At 43.7% G+C, this 17,929-nt stretch overlaps 1 protein-coding gene across 6 annotated transcripts in view; it reads right to left on the bottom strand.

Moving 5' to 3' along the window:
- The window catches only part of LOC147122487 (sodium/hydrogen exchanger 9B2-like), a 120,244-nt gene that overhangs the window by 55,085 nt on the left and 47,230 nt on the right, over positions 1-17,929 (bottom strand). Inside the window, exon 3 of one of the 6 annotated variants that reach the window (XM_086005694.1) lies at positions 2,369-2,537. The exons of 4 other annotated variants lie outside the window; for them this stretch is intronic. In XM_086005694.1, coding sequence (XP_085861820.1) covers positions 2,369-2,400 — 32 coding nt within the window. In that variant the 5' untranslated portion in view covers positions 2,401-2,537. Of the gene's footprint in view, positions 1-2,368; positions 3,606-17,929 lie in introns of those variants that run through there. One more of the 6 variants, XM_086005710.1, reaches the window with a different exon arrangement.

Genomic DNA, 17,929 nt, shown 5'->3' with positions numbered 1-17,929 from the left:
AAAATTGAGGAGAATTCACAGCAGTTTAGTGGAACAAGGAACAGTATAGTGAAGACGACAAAAGTTAGAGCGAGTTCAAAAGCAAAATACCGCAGATGCTGGAAATTTGAAATAAAAACAGAAAATGCTGCAAATATTCAGCAGGTCAGACACAGCATCTGTGGAGAGAGAAACAGAATTAACGTTTCGGGCTCTGACGAAGGGTCATCGACCTGAAACGTTAACTCTGTTTCTCTCTCCACAGATGCTGCCTGACCTGCTGAGTATTTCCAGTATTTTCTGTTTTTATAGCGAATTGTTCGCTAAGATTGCAAATATGCTGGCTAGAGTGACTGGACTGGTGCCAAGACCTGGTAAGGAGCCAGGCTGTGAGTTCACATAGGAACTAATGACAGAGAAGCAGTCAGTGGTGCTCAAAAGTAGGCTTACGTTTTTAGCCTGGGAATTCAAAAATTAGAACTGTAATGCTGCTCTCTCTCTGGGTTGTTCAGAGTCTATGACAGATGCAGAGAGATGACAAATAAAAGTATGGGCTTAAATGAGAAGCCAGTCAGTCAATGCCAGTTATTGCTGAAAGTTGAGGTGGTCAATTACACTTTTAAAGCTACAATTGGTGTTACTGATCGTAAATTGGATGCTATGCCATTTTTTTAATGACAGGAATATAATACCATGTAGTGCACAATGCATTAATGTGAAGCCATGTTTAAGCTAGTTTGTCCCTTTAAGGCCAGAAAGTCTAACTATGCTAAGTAAAATAGTTTGAGGTTACTCAAACACTGCAAATTGAAATGTGTTAGTTGAGTTCAATTCACAGGTCAGATATACACAGCATTTTAAAATTGTTTTGCATTAGTCACAAATGATGATGTCTGGTCTGGAGTGACATACCACTTCAAAACAGTGCCTCACCTTGTCTTTTTGCTTTTGTGTGCTATTTTATCCAAAATTAAATCCGGGCAGTAGATTTAGCCTGTACAGGTGGTCTTGTATTAGCGGTCTAGTAGGGTGATATGTTCTGCTATCTGATGTGACAGGAGAATGTAATAGACAGCCTATATATTATTCTCCAGTGAATGATTTAGTGTGAATCTGGGTTAATTGGGCTACGTTTAACCTGAGCTTGCTTGCGAATAAAGAGACTGGTTTCAGTTCATAGGAAACACAATCTAATTGGGAAAGACAGAAAAACTGAAAGACTGAAAGAAAGAAAGACTGAAAGAAAAAAAAAAATCTATTTTAGTGATGTTGAGGGATAAATATTGGCCCGGACACCGGGGAGAACTCCCCTGCTCTTCTTTGAGCTAGTGTCATGGGATCTTTTACGTCCACCTGAGAGAGCAGACGGGCCTCGGTTTAACGTCTCCTCCGACAGTGCAGCACCCACTCAGCACTGCCCCTCCGACAGTGCAGCACTCCCTCAGCACTGCCCCTCCGACAGTGCAGCACTCCCTCAGCACTGCCCCTCCGACAGTGCAGCACCCACTCAGCACTGCCCCTCCGACAGTGCGGCACTCCCTCAGTACTGACCCTCCGACAGTGCGGCGCTCCCTCAGCACTGCCCCTCCGACAGTGCAGCACCCCTCAGCAGTGCCCCTCCGACAGTGCGGCGCTCCCTCAGCACTGCCCCTCCGACAGTGCGGCACTCCCTCAGCACTGCCCCTCCGACAGTGCGGCACTCCCTCAGCACTGCACTGGAGTGTCAGCCTAGATCTTTGTGCTCAAGTCTCGGGCGTGGGACTTGAGCCCAGAACCTTCTGACTCACAGGCAAGGGCGCTACCAAACAATTAGCTCTCCAAACAGTTCTGCAGTCAGGGCGAGCAGAACTCAGAGATTACAGTCATGAAGGAAGGGCCAACAGAACTTAGATGTCCATCAGCCAGTCCTCAAGCCCATCTAGAGTAGATGCAGCACACCAGAGACAAACATTTGGGAGATTAAAGTCAGGACCGTTGGTTTTTATTTCAGATTTCCAGCATTTGCAGTTTTATCCCTAAATATTAGCCAGGATACCGCAATGTTGTAAACGTGCTGAAGAATTGAAGATTTTCAGATTTTCAAAAATGTATGAAAATGTCCTTTGCTGCACAAACAGCTGCTCCATGTACACAAATCAATACAATATCGCAGGATTCGAAACCGAGCTAGAGATTTAGCATCAGTTTCTGGAAGGTCATTTGCTTAACGAACTGTATTGTATTTTCACCAAATAGCCAGCATGAGAATTAAATGATAAGTATTTAGGAATTCAACATAGTTTAAGTCACACAAAGCAGTAAGACTCCTTCCCAAATGATCCAGTGACATTTTTTAAGATTTCTACGATTCTTATCAGAGACCCATTTCTAGAGTATTTAAGAGGCTTACCTACACGTGGAAATGCAGTCCATCGACACCATCTCGCCAGGATGGTCACTGGGCCTTTTGCTTCTAGCTTGAACAGTGGCCCAACGACTCCATATGCATCAACACTTTTAATTGCCTTCCTGCACTTGTTCTCACCTTGAACAGCTTCTCCTTTAATTCCACTCATTTCCTCCAGATAAAAGATATTGAAACAGAAATCATCATGAGTTCCAGCTTTTTGTAGGATATGTGGAACACTCTTTGTTCCAATCCTACTCGGGGCCTCTCTCTGACCTCTTCTTCTGTTACACTGACAATTTTGCTGCTGCTTTCTGCTCTCATTCTGACCTGGACACCTTCATTTACTACACTTCCAATTTCCCCCCTCCACCCCACACCATTACATGGCCTATCTCATTCTTCCCTTTCTGGTCTTCACTGGGGTACAGGTAACATTGTGGTTATGGTACTGAACAAATCCTACCAAGTTATGCAATTTAACTCAATAAACCTGTTAATTTGTGAGTTGGCACCAGAATAAAATGGCCATGAAAGTAAAAACTTAACTGGTTCACTAATGTCCTTCAGGGAAGGAATCCTGCTATCCTAACCCGGTCTGGCCTCAACGTGACTACAGACCCATATGATGTGTTTGACTCTTAATACCCTCTGAAGTGGCTTAGCAAGCAACTTGGTTGTAAAAACAAACAATTGCTAGCATGCAGCCCACCACCACCTTCTCAGGCTAACTAAAGATGAGCAATAAAGCGGCCTTACCAGCGTCATCCATATCTTGAGAATATAAACTATTACAATCGCACCATCTTCCGCAACTACCAGGCTTATGCTTCCTCCCACCCTGCTTCCTATGAGGACCCCCTTCTCCTAATTTCTCCCTCTCCAATGCATTTGCTCTGATGACTCTACTTTCCTTGCCAAAACTTCTAAAATGTGCTTTATTGTTCTGTTATACCCATGTTCATTGTTCCACTCCCCCTACTTCCAGATGTTGTCCCCCTGGCCTCTTCCCAACAACTGCAGGAGATGGAACACCTGACCAACTAGCTCCTCCCACACTACTGTCTGGGGCCCCAAACACTCCACTTTCAAACAGTGATTCATGTGTACTTGCTCAAACCTGTACTTACTGCTTATGGTGCGGTCTCCTCTACACTGGGGAGACCAAATGCAGTTTAGATAACTTTGCTCTGGTCTATCCACAAATATGATCCTGACCTCCCTGTGGCTCACCACATTAGCTTCCCTCCCCTACCCACCCTCATCTAGCTGTCTTTGGTCTCCTATACTCTTCCAATGAAACGAAACATAAGCAAACTATAGAACAGAGCAGTTTGCTTGATCGGCACCACTGATCTCGATATCCATTCTCTGCATCACCAGTGCACTGTGGCTGCAATATGTATGACCGACAGGATGTGCTGCAGCAACTCATCAAGGTTACTTCGACAGCACTTCCCTACCCCGTAACTTCTTCTGTGACTTAGAAGGACAAGAGCAGTAATGTCATGCCAATACCATCACTTCCCAGTTACACATCGGCCCAGAAATTCGGGTCGGAGGCTTCCCGTGGGTGCAAGCCTCCCACCTGCACTTACCTAGCGTGCCAGCCGTTGAGCTGTGGGATTCCGATCCTGGGCCTCCTCCAACTGCCGGCGCGCAGCGCTTGCGTATCCCAGGGGTGCAGTTAGTTCGAAGCATCCCCTGGGATTACGTGGGCCATGGAGAGCCAATGGTAGCAGGGAAATGCCCATTCATAAAATTGACAGGAAGAGCTGTCAAAACTATAAACACTATAAGCCCCAAAACATCACTAAAACTTCAAATAAATGTTTTTTAAAAATCACATTTTTAAAATAACTATAAATTACATAAAATAACCATTTTAAACAATAATTTAAATTTTTGAAAAAATTAATTACATTTTCTAACGGAGCTAAAATAAACTTACCTTTCTTTAAAGTATTTAAAAATAATAAACCTGTGGAAAAAATGTTTTAATTTTAATTAATTCACCACTTACCTTGTTAAAAGCAGGCCTTGCGCCTGCTTTTTAAAAGTGTAACTGCTGGAGACTTACCCTCCCAGAGAAACCTGCAAAAAAAAAAATGGAAGTTCCAGGCGCACGCGCTGCCTCTCCGGCGCACGCGTTCGACCTGTGAACCTCTTCCTTTAAGGGAACGGAAGTCCCGGTTTCCCGCGCATGCGCAGTGCATGCAGGAAACCGGCACTTCCGTTGGGCCTACGGGTGAGTACCCCGTGCGTACTCACCCGTGGAGACCCAAATTTCTGGGCCATCATCTTGACATGGACATATTTTGCAGTTCCTTCATCGTTGCGGAGTCAGTATCCTGAAGTTCGCTGCCTAACACCATTGTGGGAACACCATCACCACCAGGACTGCAACGGTTCAAGAAGGCTCACCACCACCTTCTCAGGGAAACTGGGATCTGGCAATAAATGTGGTCTTGCTAGCATCGTCCACATCCCGAGAACAAATCAGGCAAAAGTCTCAGGGATGGTATTTTATCTTTCCCCATGATACGCTACAGCCGGTTAGTCTGAACACTGATTTTAGTAACTTCAAACCTTTGTTATATCCTCCATTTTCTTTACAGTGGGGATGCATCTGCCTGTATCAGAGGGAGGGGCAGTACAGTGCACTGACATTTGGGGTGGAGGCCCGTTATCAGATGACAGATCTGGCCGTGCTCCGAGACTGTGAAATAGACTTGATTTTCTCTTCTTGGGACTGGCCACCAATTTCTGTTTTCATTTCACTAAATTTATAACTTGCCTTTTCTCTATTTGCTCACATTTTTAAAATGTCACCCTGCACGGCTTAGACATTCTTTTGTCCCTTTATGTCTCGATCACCTCACTGATGGGTTGCATCAGCTAAGTTTTCCTTTAAACCGTCTTCTTAAACCCCTCTCCCCTGCCTCCTCCACCCTCACCTCCAACAACAAGTGTGAGGTGCTGATGGACTACTTTGTCTCTAAGATTGAGACCATCCGTTCAGCTGCCTCTGCTACTTCACTTCCTTCCCCATGCCCACCGGGCGAAACTTCATCGAAGATTTTCCCCTGCCCTAGCCCTGAACTCACATCTTTCTCCAGTTTCTCTCCACGCTCACCTTGTCCATGAGACCCACTTCCTGCACCCTCGACCCTATTCCCACCGAACTGCTGACCACCCAACTTCCTTTTCTGGCTCCCATGTTAGTGGACATGGTTAATGGTTCTCTCTCCTCAGGTACTGTTCCCTTCTCCCTCAAATCTGCCGTCATCACCCACCTCTCCTCAAAAAAATAACCCTTGACCCTTCTGTCCTTGCAAATTACCGCCCCATCTCCAACCTCCCTTTCCTCTCCAAAATGAGATCCTTTGTGACTGTGACAAAGGTAAACTATCCCTCCTCGTCCTTCTTGACTTGTCTTAAGTCTTTGACAAGGTTGATCACTCGATCCTTCTCCAATGCCTCTTCACCATCGTCCAGCTGGGTGGGCCTGAACTCGCCTGGTTCCATTCTTATTATCTAATCTTAACCAGAGAATCACCTGCAACGGCTTCTCTTCCCGCTCCCGCATCGTTACCTCTGGTGTCCCCCAAGGATCTATCCTTGGCCCCCTCCTATTTCTCATCTATATGTTGCCCCTTGGCAACATCATCCGAATGATGGGACTGAAGGCCGATAAATCCCCAAGGCCTGATAATCTACATCCCAGGGTACTTAAGGAAGTGGCCCTGGAAATAGAAGATGCATTGCTGGTCATCTTCCAGAACTCGATAGGCTCTGGAACAGTACCCATGGATTGGAGGGTAGCTAATGTTACCCCACTATTCAAAAAAGGTGGCAGTGAAAAAGCGGGGAATTATAGACCGGTAAGCCTGACATCGGTAGTGGGGAAAATGCTAGAGTCCATTATAAAAGATGTAATAGCAGAGCACTTGGAAAGCAGTGACAGGATCGGACAAAGTCAACATGGATTTACAAAAGGTAAATCATGCTTGACTAGTCTACTGGAATTTTTTGAGGATGTAACTGGTAAAATAGATAAGGGAGAACCAGTGGATGTGGTGTATTTGGACTTTCAGAAGGCTTTCGATAAGGTCCCGCATAAAAGAGGTTAGCGTGCAAAATTAAGGCACATGGGATTGGGGGCAAGGTATTGACTTGGATAGAGAACTGGTTGGCGGACAGAAAGCAAAGAGTTGGAATAAACGGGTCGTTTTCCGAGTGGCAGGCAGTGACTAGTGGGGTACCGCAAGGATCGGTCCTAGGACCCCAGCTGTTCACAATATATATTAATGATCTGGACGAGGGAATTGGATGTAATATCTCCAAATTTGCAGACGACACAAAGCTGGGTGGGAGGGTAAGCTGTGAGGAGGATGTCATGAAACTCCAGTACGATTTGGACAGGTTGGGTGATTGGGCAGAAACATGGCAAATGCAATATAATGTGGATAAATGTGAGGTTATCCACTTTGGTGGCAAAAACAGGAAGGCAGATTATTATTTGAATGGCAATAGATTGGGAGAAGGGGAAGTGCAAAGAGACCTGGGTGTTCTTGTGCACCAGTCGCTGAAGGTAAGCATGCAGGTGCAGCAGGCGGTTAAGAAGGCAAATGGTATGTTGGCCTTCGTAGCAAGAGGGTTCGAGTACAGGAACAAGGATGTCTTGCTGCAGTTGTACAGCGCCTTGGTGAGACCGCACCTTGAGTATTGTGTGCAGTTTTGGTCACCTTACCTGAGGAAGGACATTCTTGCCATGGAGGGAGTGCAGCGAAGATTCACCAGGCTGATACCTGGGATGGCAGGAATGACGTACGAGGAGAGATTGTGTCAATTGGGCTTATACTCACTGGAGTTTAGAAGATTGAGAGGGGATCTCATCGAAACCTATAAAATTCTGTCAGGTCTAGACAGACTAGATGCAGAAAGGATGTTTCTGATGACCGGGGAGACCAGAACCAGGGGTCATAGTCTAAGGATAAGGGGTAAGCCATTTAGGACTGAAATGAGGAGGAATTTCTTCACCCAGAGAGTGGTGAACCTGTGGAATTCTCTGCCACAGAGGGCGGTGGAGGCCAGTTCATTAAATATATTCAAGAAAGAGTTGGATATATTTCTTGAGGCTAAAGGGATCAAGGGATATGGGGAGAAGGCAGGGACAGGGTACTGAATTTGGATGATCAGCCATGATCTCATTGAATGGCGGAGCAGGCTCGAAGGGCCGAATGGCCTACTCCTGCTCCTATCTTCTATGTTTCTATGTTAAAACACAGCGTCAGTTTCCACATATACGCTGACGACACCCAGCTCTACCTCACTACCACTTCTCTCAACCCCTCCAGTGTCTAAATTGTCAGATTGCTTGTCCGACATCCAGTTCTGGATGAGCAGAAATTTTCTCCAATTAAATATTGGGAAGACTGAAGCCATTGTTTTCGGTTCCTGCCACAAACTCCGTTCCCTAGCTACTGACTTCATCCCTCTCCCTAACATCTGTCTGAGGCTGAACCACACTGTTCACAACCTTGGTGTCATATGAGACTCTGAAATGAGCTTCCGACCACATATCCGCTGCATAACCAAGAATGCCTATTTTCGTCTCCGCCCTTGCTTCAGTTCATCCGCTGCTGAAACCCTCATCCATGCCTTTGTTACCTTTAGACTTGACTATTCCAACGCACTCCTGGCTGGCCTCCCACATTCTACCCTACATAAACTTGGTTATCCAAAACTCGGCTGCCCATGTCCTAACTCGCACTAAATCCTGTTCACCCATCACCCCCTGTGCTCGCTGACCAACATTGGCTCCCGGTTAAGCAATGCCTCGTTTTCAAAATTCTCATCCTTGTTTTCAAATCCCTCCATGGCCTCGCCCCTCCTATCTCTGATCTCCTTCAGCCCCACAACACCACCCCCCCCCCTCGAGATATCTATGCACCTCTAATTCTGCCCTCTTGAGCACCCCTGATTATAATCGCTCAACCATTGGTGGCCATGCCTTCTGTTGCCTGGGCCCTAAGCTCTGGAATTCCCTGCCTAAATCCCTCCGCCTCGCTCCCTCTCTTTCTTCCTTTAAGACGCTCCTTAAAACCTACCTCTTTGACCAAGTTTTGGTCACCTGCCCTAATTTCTTCTTATGTGGCTCGGTGTCAGATTTTTTGTCTTTTAACACTCCTGTGAAGCGCCTTGGGACATTACTACATTAAGGCGCTATATAAATACAAGTTGTTGTTGTTGTTAAAGCACCTGGCATGTCATGCACCGGGTTTACTCCCTCTATATGATTGCCATATCTGTTGATTCTCACTCTTTTCCCCCTTTTCTCAACTTTTTACAACTTTACTAAAATGTCTGTTTATTTTTCCAGCCTTCAACCCTGAAAAACGGTTACACACTTGCTTTTCTCTTTACAAATGCCATCTGACTGACTGTGTTTCCAGAATTTTCTGTTTTTATTGCAACCAACCTTCTGTTGGTGACATTGTGACAAAGTACAGCAGCTAATCTGGCATGTTTTGTGGTAACCGCCTGTGTTTGGTATTCCAATTAGAAATGCTTTTCCCAAATGCTGAAATTTGTTTGTAGTCATAGTACCTTGCCTGGTTTTCCCCACAAACTTTAAGATGTGAAGCTTATCACATACAATCAAACCTGCCTCCTACGCACACTTGTTCTTAAAGAAATACTCTGATTAATTGTTGGTCCCTTCATGATAAAAATGGCCATGTTATACAAAGTACGATTGAAAAATTTAAAGAGGAAACGTGGTTAGTATTCAAATTGATTAATGTCCACTGGTTGATTTTATTCTCACCAATTTTTGCTCTCGTTTCCGATGCAAGGCAAACAGGAATGTTTCCACCCAGTTAAGAAAACATCAGGGATCATAACACATGTATGAGATATGGAAGGTTAACACAGGAGGTAATGTGTGATCAGCTGGAAGGTGTGTATTGTTGACCACAGATTAAAGCAAAACTCCACAGAAACAATCATTGAAGGGATATGACTATACAAACATTGATGTGAGCATTGATGGTGTGCATTTACATAGTACACCTAAAGTACGTTATTTTAAAAAACTACAATTCACATGACTCGTTACCCAGTTTAAAATGTTAATGTTTGAGTAACTTTATGAATTAATATTGAACAAGCACAATGGTAAATGTGCTGTTACCTAAAATGGGAGCTCTGCTGACTTTGAATTCTCTTTTTCACTTAAGTTCAGCACCATTTTGAGTTTTTGAAAACACTTAGTGCAGAAAACCTACTTTAATATAACTCCCAGGAACACCCCTAAAATAGTTAATAAAATTATAGCTTCAGTCAGATTTACTTAACAGTATATATAGACGCTCACACTAACACTGTTTTATTAAATCAAAAAAATTGTTTTCAATTACAGTCTAATTGATTTGAAGGTGCTTAATTGAAATGAGATAATTTGAATTGAAATTGTGCGAGAAAGGGCCTCCTGTGCTGTTCTATTAAAATTTGTACTACTGGATAATTCCGTTTTTCTCTGAACAAAAAATGGCTGATTTAGTTTAAAAGTAAAATTAAATACCTGTGTTTTGCTACTGCAAGCTGAAAGGCATTGCACTGTGAATGAATTGCACACAATGGCTGGGAAATGGTGGTAGATTTTTCTACATGTACCAAACACACTGCAACAAAGACACACTTTACTATGTTAATTCACTAAGTCTCTATTTTCAATTACATTGAGAAATATTTGAAATAGCGGATCTTAGAATGGCCTCAGTCAAAGAGAAGTCAAAAAGTGGCTTGTGGTCACTATCCGCAAATCCTGGCTGGACGTGTTGCTTGCGTGGGCAGTGGATGTGAAAGAAAAACTTGCCACTGCCCATGCCCACAATCAAATGGTTTACCAACACATTGGCCAGTTCGATGAGATACAAGAGTAATGGAAGACCGTTGGTCCATTTAACCTACCCGTCCAAACTTCCAGAACCAATAGCCCACACCCTCCTTTCCTAATAAGAATTCACCTAGGCCTTTTTCAAATCCTGCCACGATTTTCTGTTTTACTACCTCTGCTGGTAATCAGTTCCATAATTTTACCATCCTCTTACTAAATTTCCCTAAATTTCTTACTTTCTTTTAACACTCTCAACTTTAAACTGTGTCCTCTAGTCCTCGAATCCCATGGCAAGCAAAATAACTTGCCTGGATTCAAATTCTCCATACCCAAATCTTAAAAACCTCTTTCAAGTCCCTCTCCAAATAACTCCCATTCAGTCTATGTTGTAAAATACATTTCTGACCATTTCAAAATGAAAATTTAGACAACTGTATCCATTAGCTGTAACAATTTTTTCCTCACATTCGTGCTCGTGTGCCACTTCATGTACAGGAAACTTTCTGATATCCAGCACTGACGGGACCGAGCTGGTGCCGTACCATCAAAAGTGCCGGACATACCAGCGTTAATGTTGAGAGATACGGAACTGAAAAGCTCCGTGTCAATCAACAAACCCTGTGCTTCAAAACAGGCGGCTGCAGCTGCAAGCGTCTGTAGCTGAAGCTGTTGCTATAGCTACAGACCTTGCAGTGCCTGACTGGGGAAAAAAAAGCAACGAGAACTAAAAAAAATATAGAAAACGGCTCCTGATTTTTGCCGTTAGATCGAGTATTCCGGACATATAACCTCCGGATAAACCAAAGTTTCCTGTATTGTAGTATTTGCTGTGCATCATTTTCTGTTTGTAAAAACAATCATTGGAGCATTAAAACCATTATCCTGTAAAGAACTCAGCTGGAAAAATTTAAAATTGATAACAGTAAGATTTTGTAATATGAAGCCAATGTGTAACTGCAAATGGAACTCTATTCCAGTTACTGACATTCAGTACACTGCAGTATATCAATGGTTAATGCAAGATAATCACAGTCCAGTACATACAGGAAGACAGGAAGAAGAAAAGCAAAAGTGGCAGTCAGAGAAATCAAGGGTTTAAATCAAACATGGCCACAGTAAATAATAATTCTAAAAGGTCTAAGATTGTTTAAAAAAAAACAAGCCTGAAGGCTTTATGTCTTAATGCAAGGAGCATTCGTAATAAGGTGGATGAATTAGCTGCGCAAATAGATGTAAACGGATATATATGATTGGGATCACGGAAACATGGCTCCAGGGTGACAAAGGCTGGGAACTCAACATCCAGGGGTATTCAATATTCATGAAAGACAGGCAAAAAGGGAAAGGAGGTGGGGTAGCATTGCTGGTTAAAGAGATTAACACAATTGTAAGGAAGGATATTAGCTCTGATGATGTGGAATCTGTATGGGTAGAGCTAAGAAATACCAAGGGGCAGAAAACGTTAGTGGGAGTTGTATACAGACCCCCAAACAGTAATGCGCAGGTTGGGGATGGCATTAAACAGGAAATTAGAGACGCGTGCAATAATGGCACAGCAGTTATCATGGGTGACTTTAATCTACATATAGATTGGGCTAACCAAATTAGTAACAATACTGTGGAAGAGGAATTCCTGGAGTGTATACGGGATGGTTTCCTGGACCAATATGTCAAGGAACCAATTAGAGATCAGGCCATCTTAGACTGGGTATTATGTAATGAGAAAGGAATAATTAGCAATCTTGTTGTGCGAGGCCCCTTGGGGCGGAGCGATCATAATATGATCGAATTCTTCATTAAGGTGGAGAGTGAAGTAGTTGACTCATAGAGTCATAGAGTAATACAGCACAGATAGAGGCCCTTCGGCCCATCGTGTCCATGCCGGCCATCAAGCCCTGTCTAATCTAATCCCATATTCCAGCATTTGGCCCGTAGCCTTGTATGCTATGGCATTTCAAATGCTCATCCAAATGCTTCTTAAATGTTGTGAGGGTTTCTGCCTCCACAACCCTTTCAGGCAGTGAGTTCCAGACTCCAACCACCCTCTGGGTGAAAAAGTTCTTTCTCAAATCCCCTCTAAACCTCCCTCCCTTTACCTTGAATCTATGCCCCCTAGTTATTGACCCCTCTACTAAGGGGAAAAGCTCCTCAGCATCCATCCTATCTATGCCCCTCACAATTTTGTACACCTCAATCATGTCCCCCCTCAGCCTCCTCTGCTCCAAGGAAAACAAACCCAATCTGCCCAGTCTCTCTTCATAGCTGAAGCGCTCCAGCCCTGGTAACATCCTGGTGAACCTCCTCTGCACCCTCTCTAACGCGATCACATCTTTCCTGTAGTGTGGCGACCAGAACTGCACACAGTATTCCAGCTGTGGCCTAACCAGTGTTTTATACAGCTCCATCATAACCTCCTTGCTCTTATATTCTATGCCTCGGCTAATGAAGGCAAGTATCCCATATGCCTTTTTTACCACCTTATCCACCTGTTCCGCCGCCTTCAGGGATCTGTGTACCTGCACACCCAGATCCCTCTGACCCTCCGTCTTGCCTAGGGTCTTACCATTCATTGTGTATTCCCTTGCCTTGTTAGACCCCCCAAAGTGCATCACCTCGCACTTTTCCGGGTTAAATTCCATTTGCCACTGTTCCGCCCATCTGACCAACCCATCTATATCGTTCTGCAGACTGAGGCTACCCTCCTCGCTATTTACCACCCTACCAATTTTAGACTAAGGTCCTGAATTTAAATAAAGGAAACTACAATGGTATGAGGCACGAGTTGGCTAGGATGGATTGGGGAATGTTACTTAAAGGGTTGATGGTGGATAGGCAATGGCAAACATTTAAAGATCGCATGGATGAACTACAGAATTTGTTCATCCCTGTTTGGCATAAAAATAAAACCAAAAAGGTGACTCAACTGTGGCTAACAAGGGAAATTAGGGATAGCATAAGTTCCAAGGAGAGGACATATAAATTGGCCAGAAAAAGCAGCAAACCTGAGGATTGAGAGCAGTTTAGGATTCAGCAAAGGAGGACAAAGAGATTAATTAAGAGGGGGAAAATAGAGTATGAGAGTAAGCTTGCAAGGAACATAAAAAGTGTAAAAGCTTCTATAGATATGTGAAGAGAAAAAGATTGGTGAAGTTAAGCGTAGGTCCCTTGCAGCCAGAATCAGGGGAATTTATAATGGGGAACAAAGAAATGGAAGACCAATTAAATACATACTTGGGTTCCGTCTTCACAAAGGAGGACACAAATAACCTCCCAGAGATGTCGGAGAACATAGGGTCTAATGAGAGGGAGGAACTGAATGAAATCAGTATTTGTAGGGAAATGGCGTTAGGGAAATTGACTGCATTGAAGGCCGATAAATCCCCAGGGCCTGATAATCTACATATTAGGTTACTTAAGGAAGTGGCCCTAGAAATAGTAAATGCATTGCTGGTCATCTTCCAAAATTCTATAGATGCTGGAACAGTTCCCATGGATTGGAGGGTAGCTAATGTTACCCCACTATTCAAAAAAGGTGGTAGAGAGAAAACGGGGAATTATAGACCGGTAAGCCTGACATCGGTAGTGGGGAAAATACTAGAGTCCATTATAAAAGATGTAATTGCTTGACAAATCTACTGGAATTTTTTTGAGGATGTAACTGGTAGAATAGATAAGGGTGAACCAGTGGATGTGGTATATTTGGACTTTCAGAAGGCTTTCGATAAGGTCCCGCATAAGAGATTAGCGTGTAAAGTTAAGGCACATGGGATTGGGGGCAAGGTACTGACTTGGCTAGAGAACTGGTTGGCAGACAGGAAGCAAAGAGTTGGAATAAACAGGTTTTTTTCCCGAGTGGCAGGCAGTGACTAGTGGGGTACCGCAGGGATCGGTCCTAGGACCCCAGCTATTCACAATATATATTAAATGATCTAGATGAGGGAACTAGATGTAATATCTCCAAGTTTGCAGATAACACAAAGTTGGGTGGGTGTGTGTGCTGTGAGGAGGATGCCGAGAAACTCCAGTATGATTTGGACAGGTTGGGTGATTATAGTGCATTTGCCATGCATCTGCCCAATGTGGATAAATGCGAGGTTATCCACTTTGGTGGCAAAAACAGGAAGGCAGATTATTATCTGAACGGCAATAGATTGGGAGAAGGGGAAGTGCAACGAGACCTGGGTGTCCTTGTGCACCAGTCGCTGAAGGTAAGCATGCAGGTGCAGCAGGCGGTTAAGGCGGCAAATAGTATATGTTGGCCTTCATAGCAAGAGGGTTCGAGTACAGGAACAAGGATGTCTTGCTACAGTTGTACAGGGCCTTGGTGAGACCGCACCTTGAGTATTGTGTGCAGTTTTGGTCACCTTACCCGAGGAAGGACGTTCTTGCCATGGAGGGAGTGCAGCGAAGATTCACCAGGCTGATACCTGGGATGGCAGGAATGACGTATGATGTGAGATTGGGTAGATTGGGCTTATACTCGCTGGAGTTTAGAAGAATGAGAGGGGATCTCATTAAAACTTATAAAATTCTAACAGGACTAGACAGACTAGATGCAGGAAGGATGTTCCTGATGGCCGGGGAGTCCAGAACCAGGGGACATAGTCTAAGGATAAGGGGTAAGCCATTTAGGATAGAGATGAGGAGGAATTTCTTCACCCAGAGAGTGGTGAACCTATGGAATTCTCTACCACAGAAGGCAGTTGAGGCCAATTCATTAAATATATTCAAGAAGGAGTTAGATATATTCTTAAGGCTAAAGGGATCAAGGGATATGGGGAGAAGGCAGGGACAGGGAACTGAGTTTGGATTATCAGCCATGATCTCATTGAATGGCAGAGCTGGCTTGAGGGGCAGAATGGCCTACTCCTGCTCCTATCTTCTATGTTTCTATGTTTCACATCTTTACAGAGATTTGACAAGTTTTATTTTCCGTCATGAAATCTCCTTCCTCCTGCTACAGGCATTGTCTCCTTGCTGCAGCCTGGCTCAATGGACACCAGTCATCCCCGGGCACCCTGTCCAAGTGACTATTATGAATTATTATTATTATGTGAACAGTCAAGAGCGAGTGCCAGTTCACTATTTGACTGCAACGAGCATCACAGCTGACCCCAATCATGTCTTCCCCGTTAGCAGTCTAACAGGACTTGGGGTGGGGTTTTGGAGAATTGGGGATTGCTGGGATCTGGCAGTATTGGAGGAAACAGGTCCTAATACCTTGATGAGATGGGGGCGGGGGGTGCTGAAGAATACAATACAAATTGATGTTGGCCCTTGTTGAACCTTCACTTTCTCTAGCCGGTTCCTATCTTTCTGTTCTTGCCTCCAAGCAGGTAAGCTTAAAGTTTCTGCTTGTTAAAATGAATGGATAGAAAATCATGGGTTGAAGGTACGCAATTTCCTGATGTGTGCTCCTAGCTTGTTGTACCCAGGAGTACACTATTAATGAATTTGTTAACGTTTACATCCTTTAATATATTTAAACAAAAACAAAAATCACTCCATAAAACACAAGTTTGTCATTTATGCAATTTCAAAGTTTTACTATAAATAAAATAGTTCAGGAGAGATTTTTTTTTAAAACTGACTATACAAAATCGAAAGCAATGGTTAACTGGTGAAAATCTCTTCTCTATAAACAATGTTTTCTTTACCATCAACAAAAACCCCACAAGCTGCGGTTGTTATTCCCACTGCTGTCTCACAAGCTACCAGCTGTGCGTCTTCACACATTCCGCATTTGTTTTTCCAAAAGTTCATAATAGAAAAGCAGAATTATAGTACATTTATATATATTATCATTTGCCTGAAATAACAGCTTTGAGAATTCAATCTCCAGGTTCCAACTCTCAAGTCCTCACAAGACAAAGGGGCAAACCCTTCTCCCTTTCAACTCCCGTTGATGCACTAACTGCACATGTTCAAAATGTACAGATGTTCTTGAAAGCTCTGTCTTAACTGTTGTGGGGTAAACAATATCAAAGCCCAGGCTTTTAACAGAGATGGAGGTTGAGGCCTTCAAGTATAAATGTTAATTAAGGCATTAAAAGATGCATAGGACAATTCCACTCAATGAGTAGATTTAATCCCATTATTGTGATACACACCCCACCAATGCTTGCGGACCCTGGAACTATTCCCGATGCTCCCAAACCACAAGATTCCCCCTTGCAGTGCAGCCACACCTTGGGAACCCCCCTACCCCCCAGTACATGTGATTCAAATTGTGACACATGTGTCACCCCTCAAGAATCCAAATATCGACCCCGTCAGCCTTGCACAGAGTGTTCACATCTTGGGACATTCAGCAAGTTCTCCCAATCCTCCTAGACCTCAGGAGCACTGCCAATGTGCTATAACACCCTGGAACACTCCTTACTGATGCCAGAGCTTGGGGGCTCTACAATGCTCCCAGACCCGGTCATGCCATTCCAAAGGACTCTCACAACCAGGGGCCTTCCCTCCATACTGTCAGACCTCTCGCCCCATCCGGTGAGATCAAATGCCGGTAGCCCCTTCCCATTGTGACCAGATCCAGAGGTCTCCCCCTGTCCTTATACATACTAGGACCCTCTCAGTTTTCCCAGCTCTACCAGCCTCCCTAATGGTGCCTCAGTGCTGCCAGACCTCTGTATCTCCCCTTCCAGTGCTCAAAGACCCCAGAAATCACTTTGTAAGCTAAAAGCACACATTCCACTCCTTCTCCAGGACTACCAAACCTTAGGTTCCTCCTCCTCTGGAGTACTGCCAGATACCACAGAACCACCTCAGTTGGTACCAAACCTCAGAATCCCATGTAATTGTTGTTAAAGCACGTAGCTCTCCCCACCCCACCACTAAACTCTAAAAACCTACTTCTGCTTGATGTTGCTTACCATCTTTCTATACACCCTGGGCTTTAACAAAAAAAGCTAGGATAAAAATTAAATACATAGGTAAAGAAATGTATAATAATCACAGCTACTGATTTGTGGTTTTCACTGAAATGTCAAGGACACTAGTAAAAAAACAGCATACGATGGAATAAAGGTGCAATTTGACTTCTTCACTCACCATAACGCAGTGAACAAAGGAATATGGGATTATAGAAAAGCAGAATTATAGTACATTTATATATATTATCATTTACCTGAAATAACCATTGAGCCCCTCAAGCCTGTTCCGCCATTCAATGAGATCACGGCTGATCTGTGACCCAACTCCATATACCCGCCTTTGCCCCATATACCTTAATACCTTCGGTTAATAGAAATCTATCAATCTCAGATTTAAAATTAACAATTGATCTAGCATCAATTGCTGTTTGCGGAAGATTGTTCCAAACTTCTACAATCCAGGCCTGGCCTTAATTTTTAGCCTATGCCTCCTAGTCCTAGACTCCCCAACCAGCGGAAATAATTTCTCTCTACCCTCTCACTTCCGCTTAATATCTTGAAAACTTCTGACAATACATTCTGCATTATACAACAAACAATGAAATAGCATATCCTCCGACACACTGTGAACATGGGTAAATAGAAGGCTTATTTCTCAATTGATACTCAAAATATATAAGCATATCACACACTGCATAATAGCATTCCACTACACCACATATAACCCCTAAAGAAAAAAACCCCAAAGAAAATCAGCTACTTTAATGAGCTTTCTTAAAAAAA

This window comes from Somniosus microcephalus, chromosome 2 (genome assembly GCF_052327205.1).
Source record: "Somniosus microcephalus isolate GS21.2 chromosome 2, FLI_Smic_1.0, whole genome shotgun sequence".
NCBI classification, from domain to species: domain Eukaryota; kingdom Metazoa; phylum Chordata; class Chondrichthyes; order Squaliformes; family Somniosidae; genus Somniosus; species Somniosus microcephalus.
This window is presented reverse-complemented; position numbering and strand designations above follow the sequence as displayed.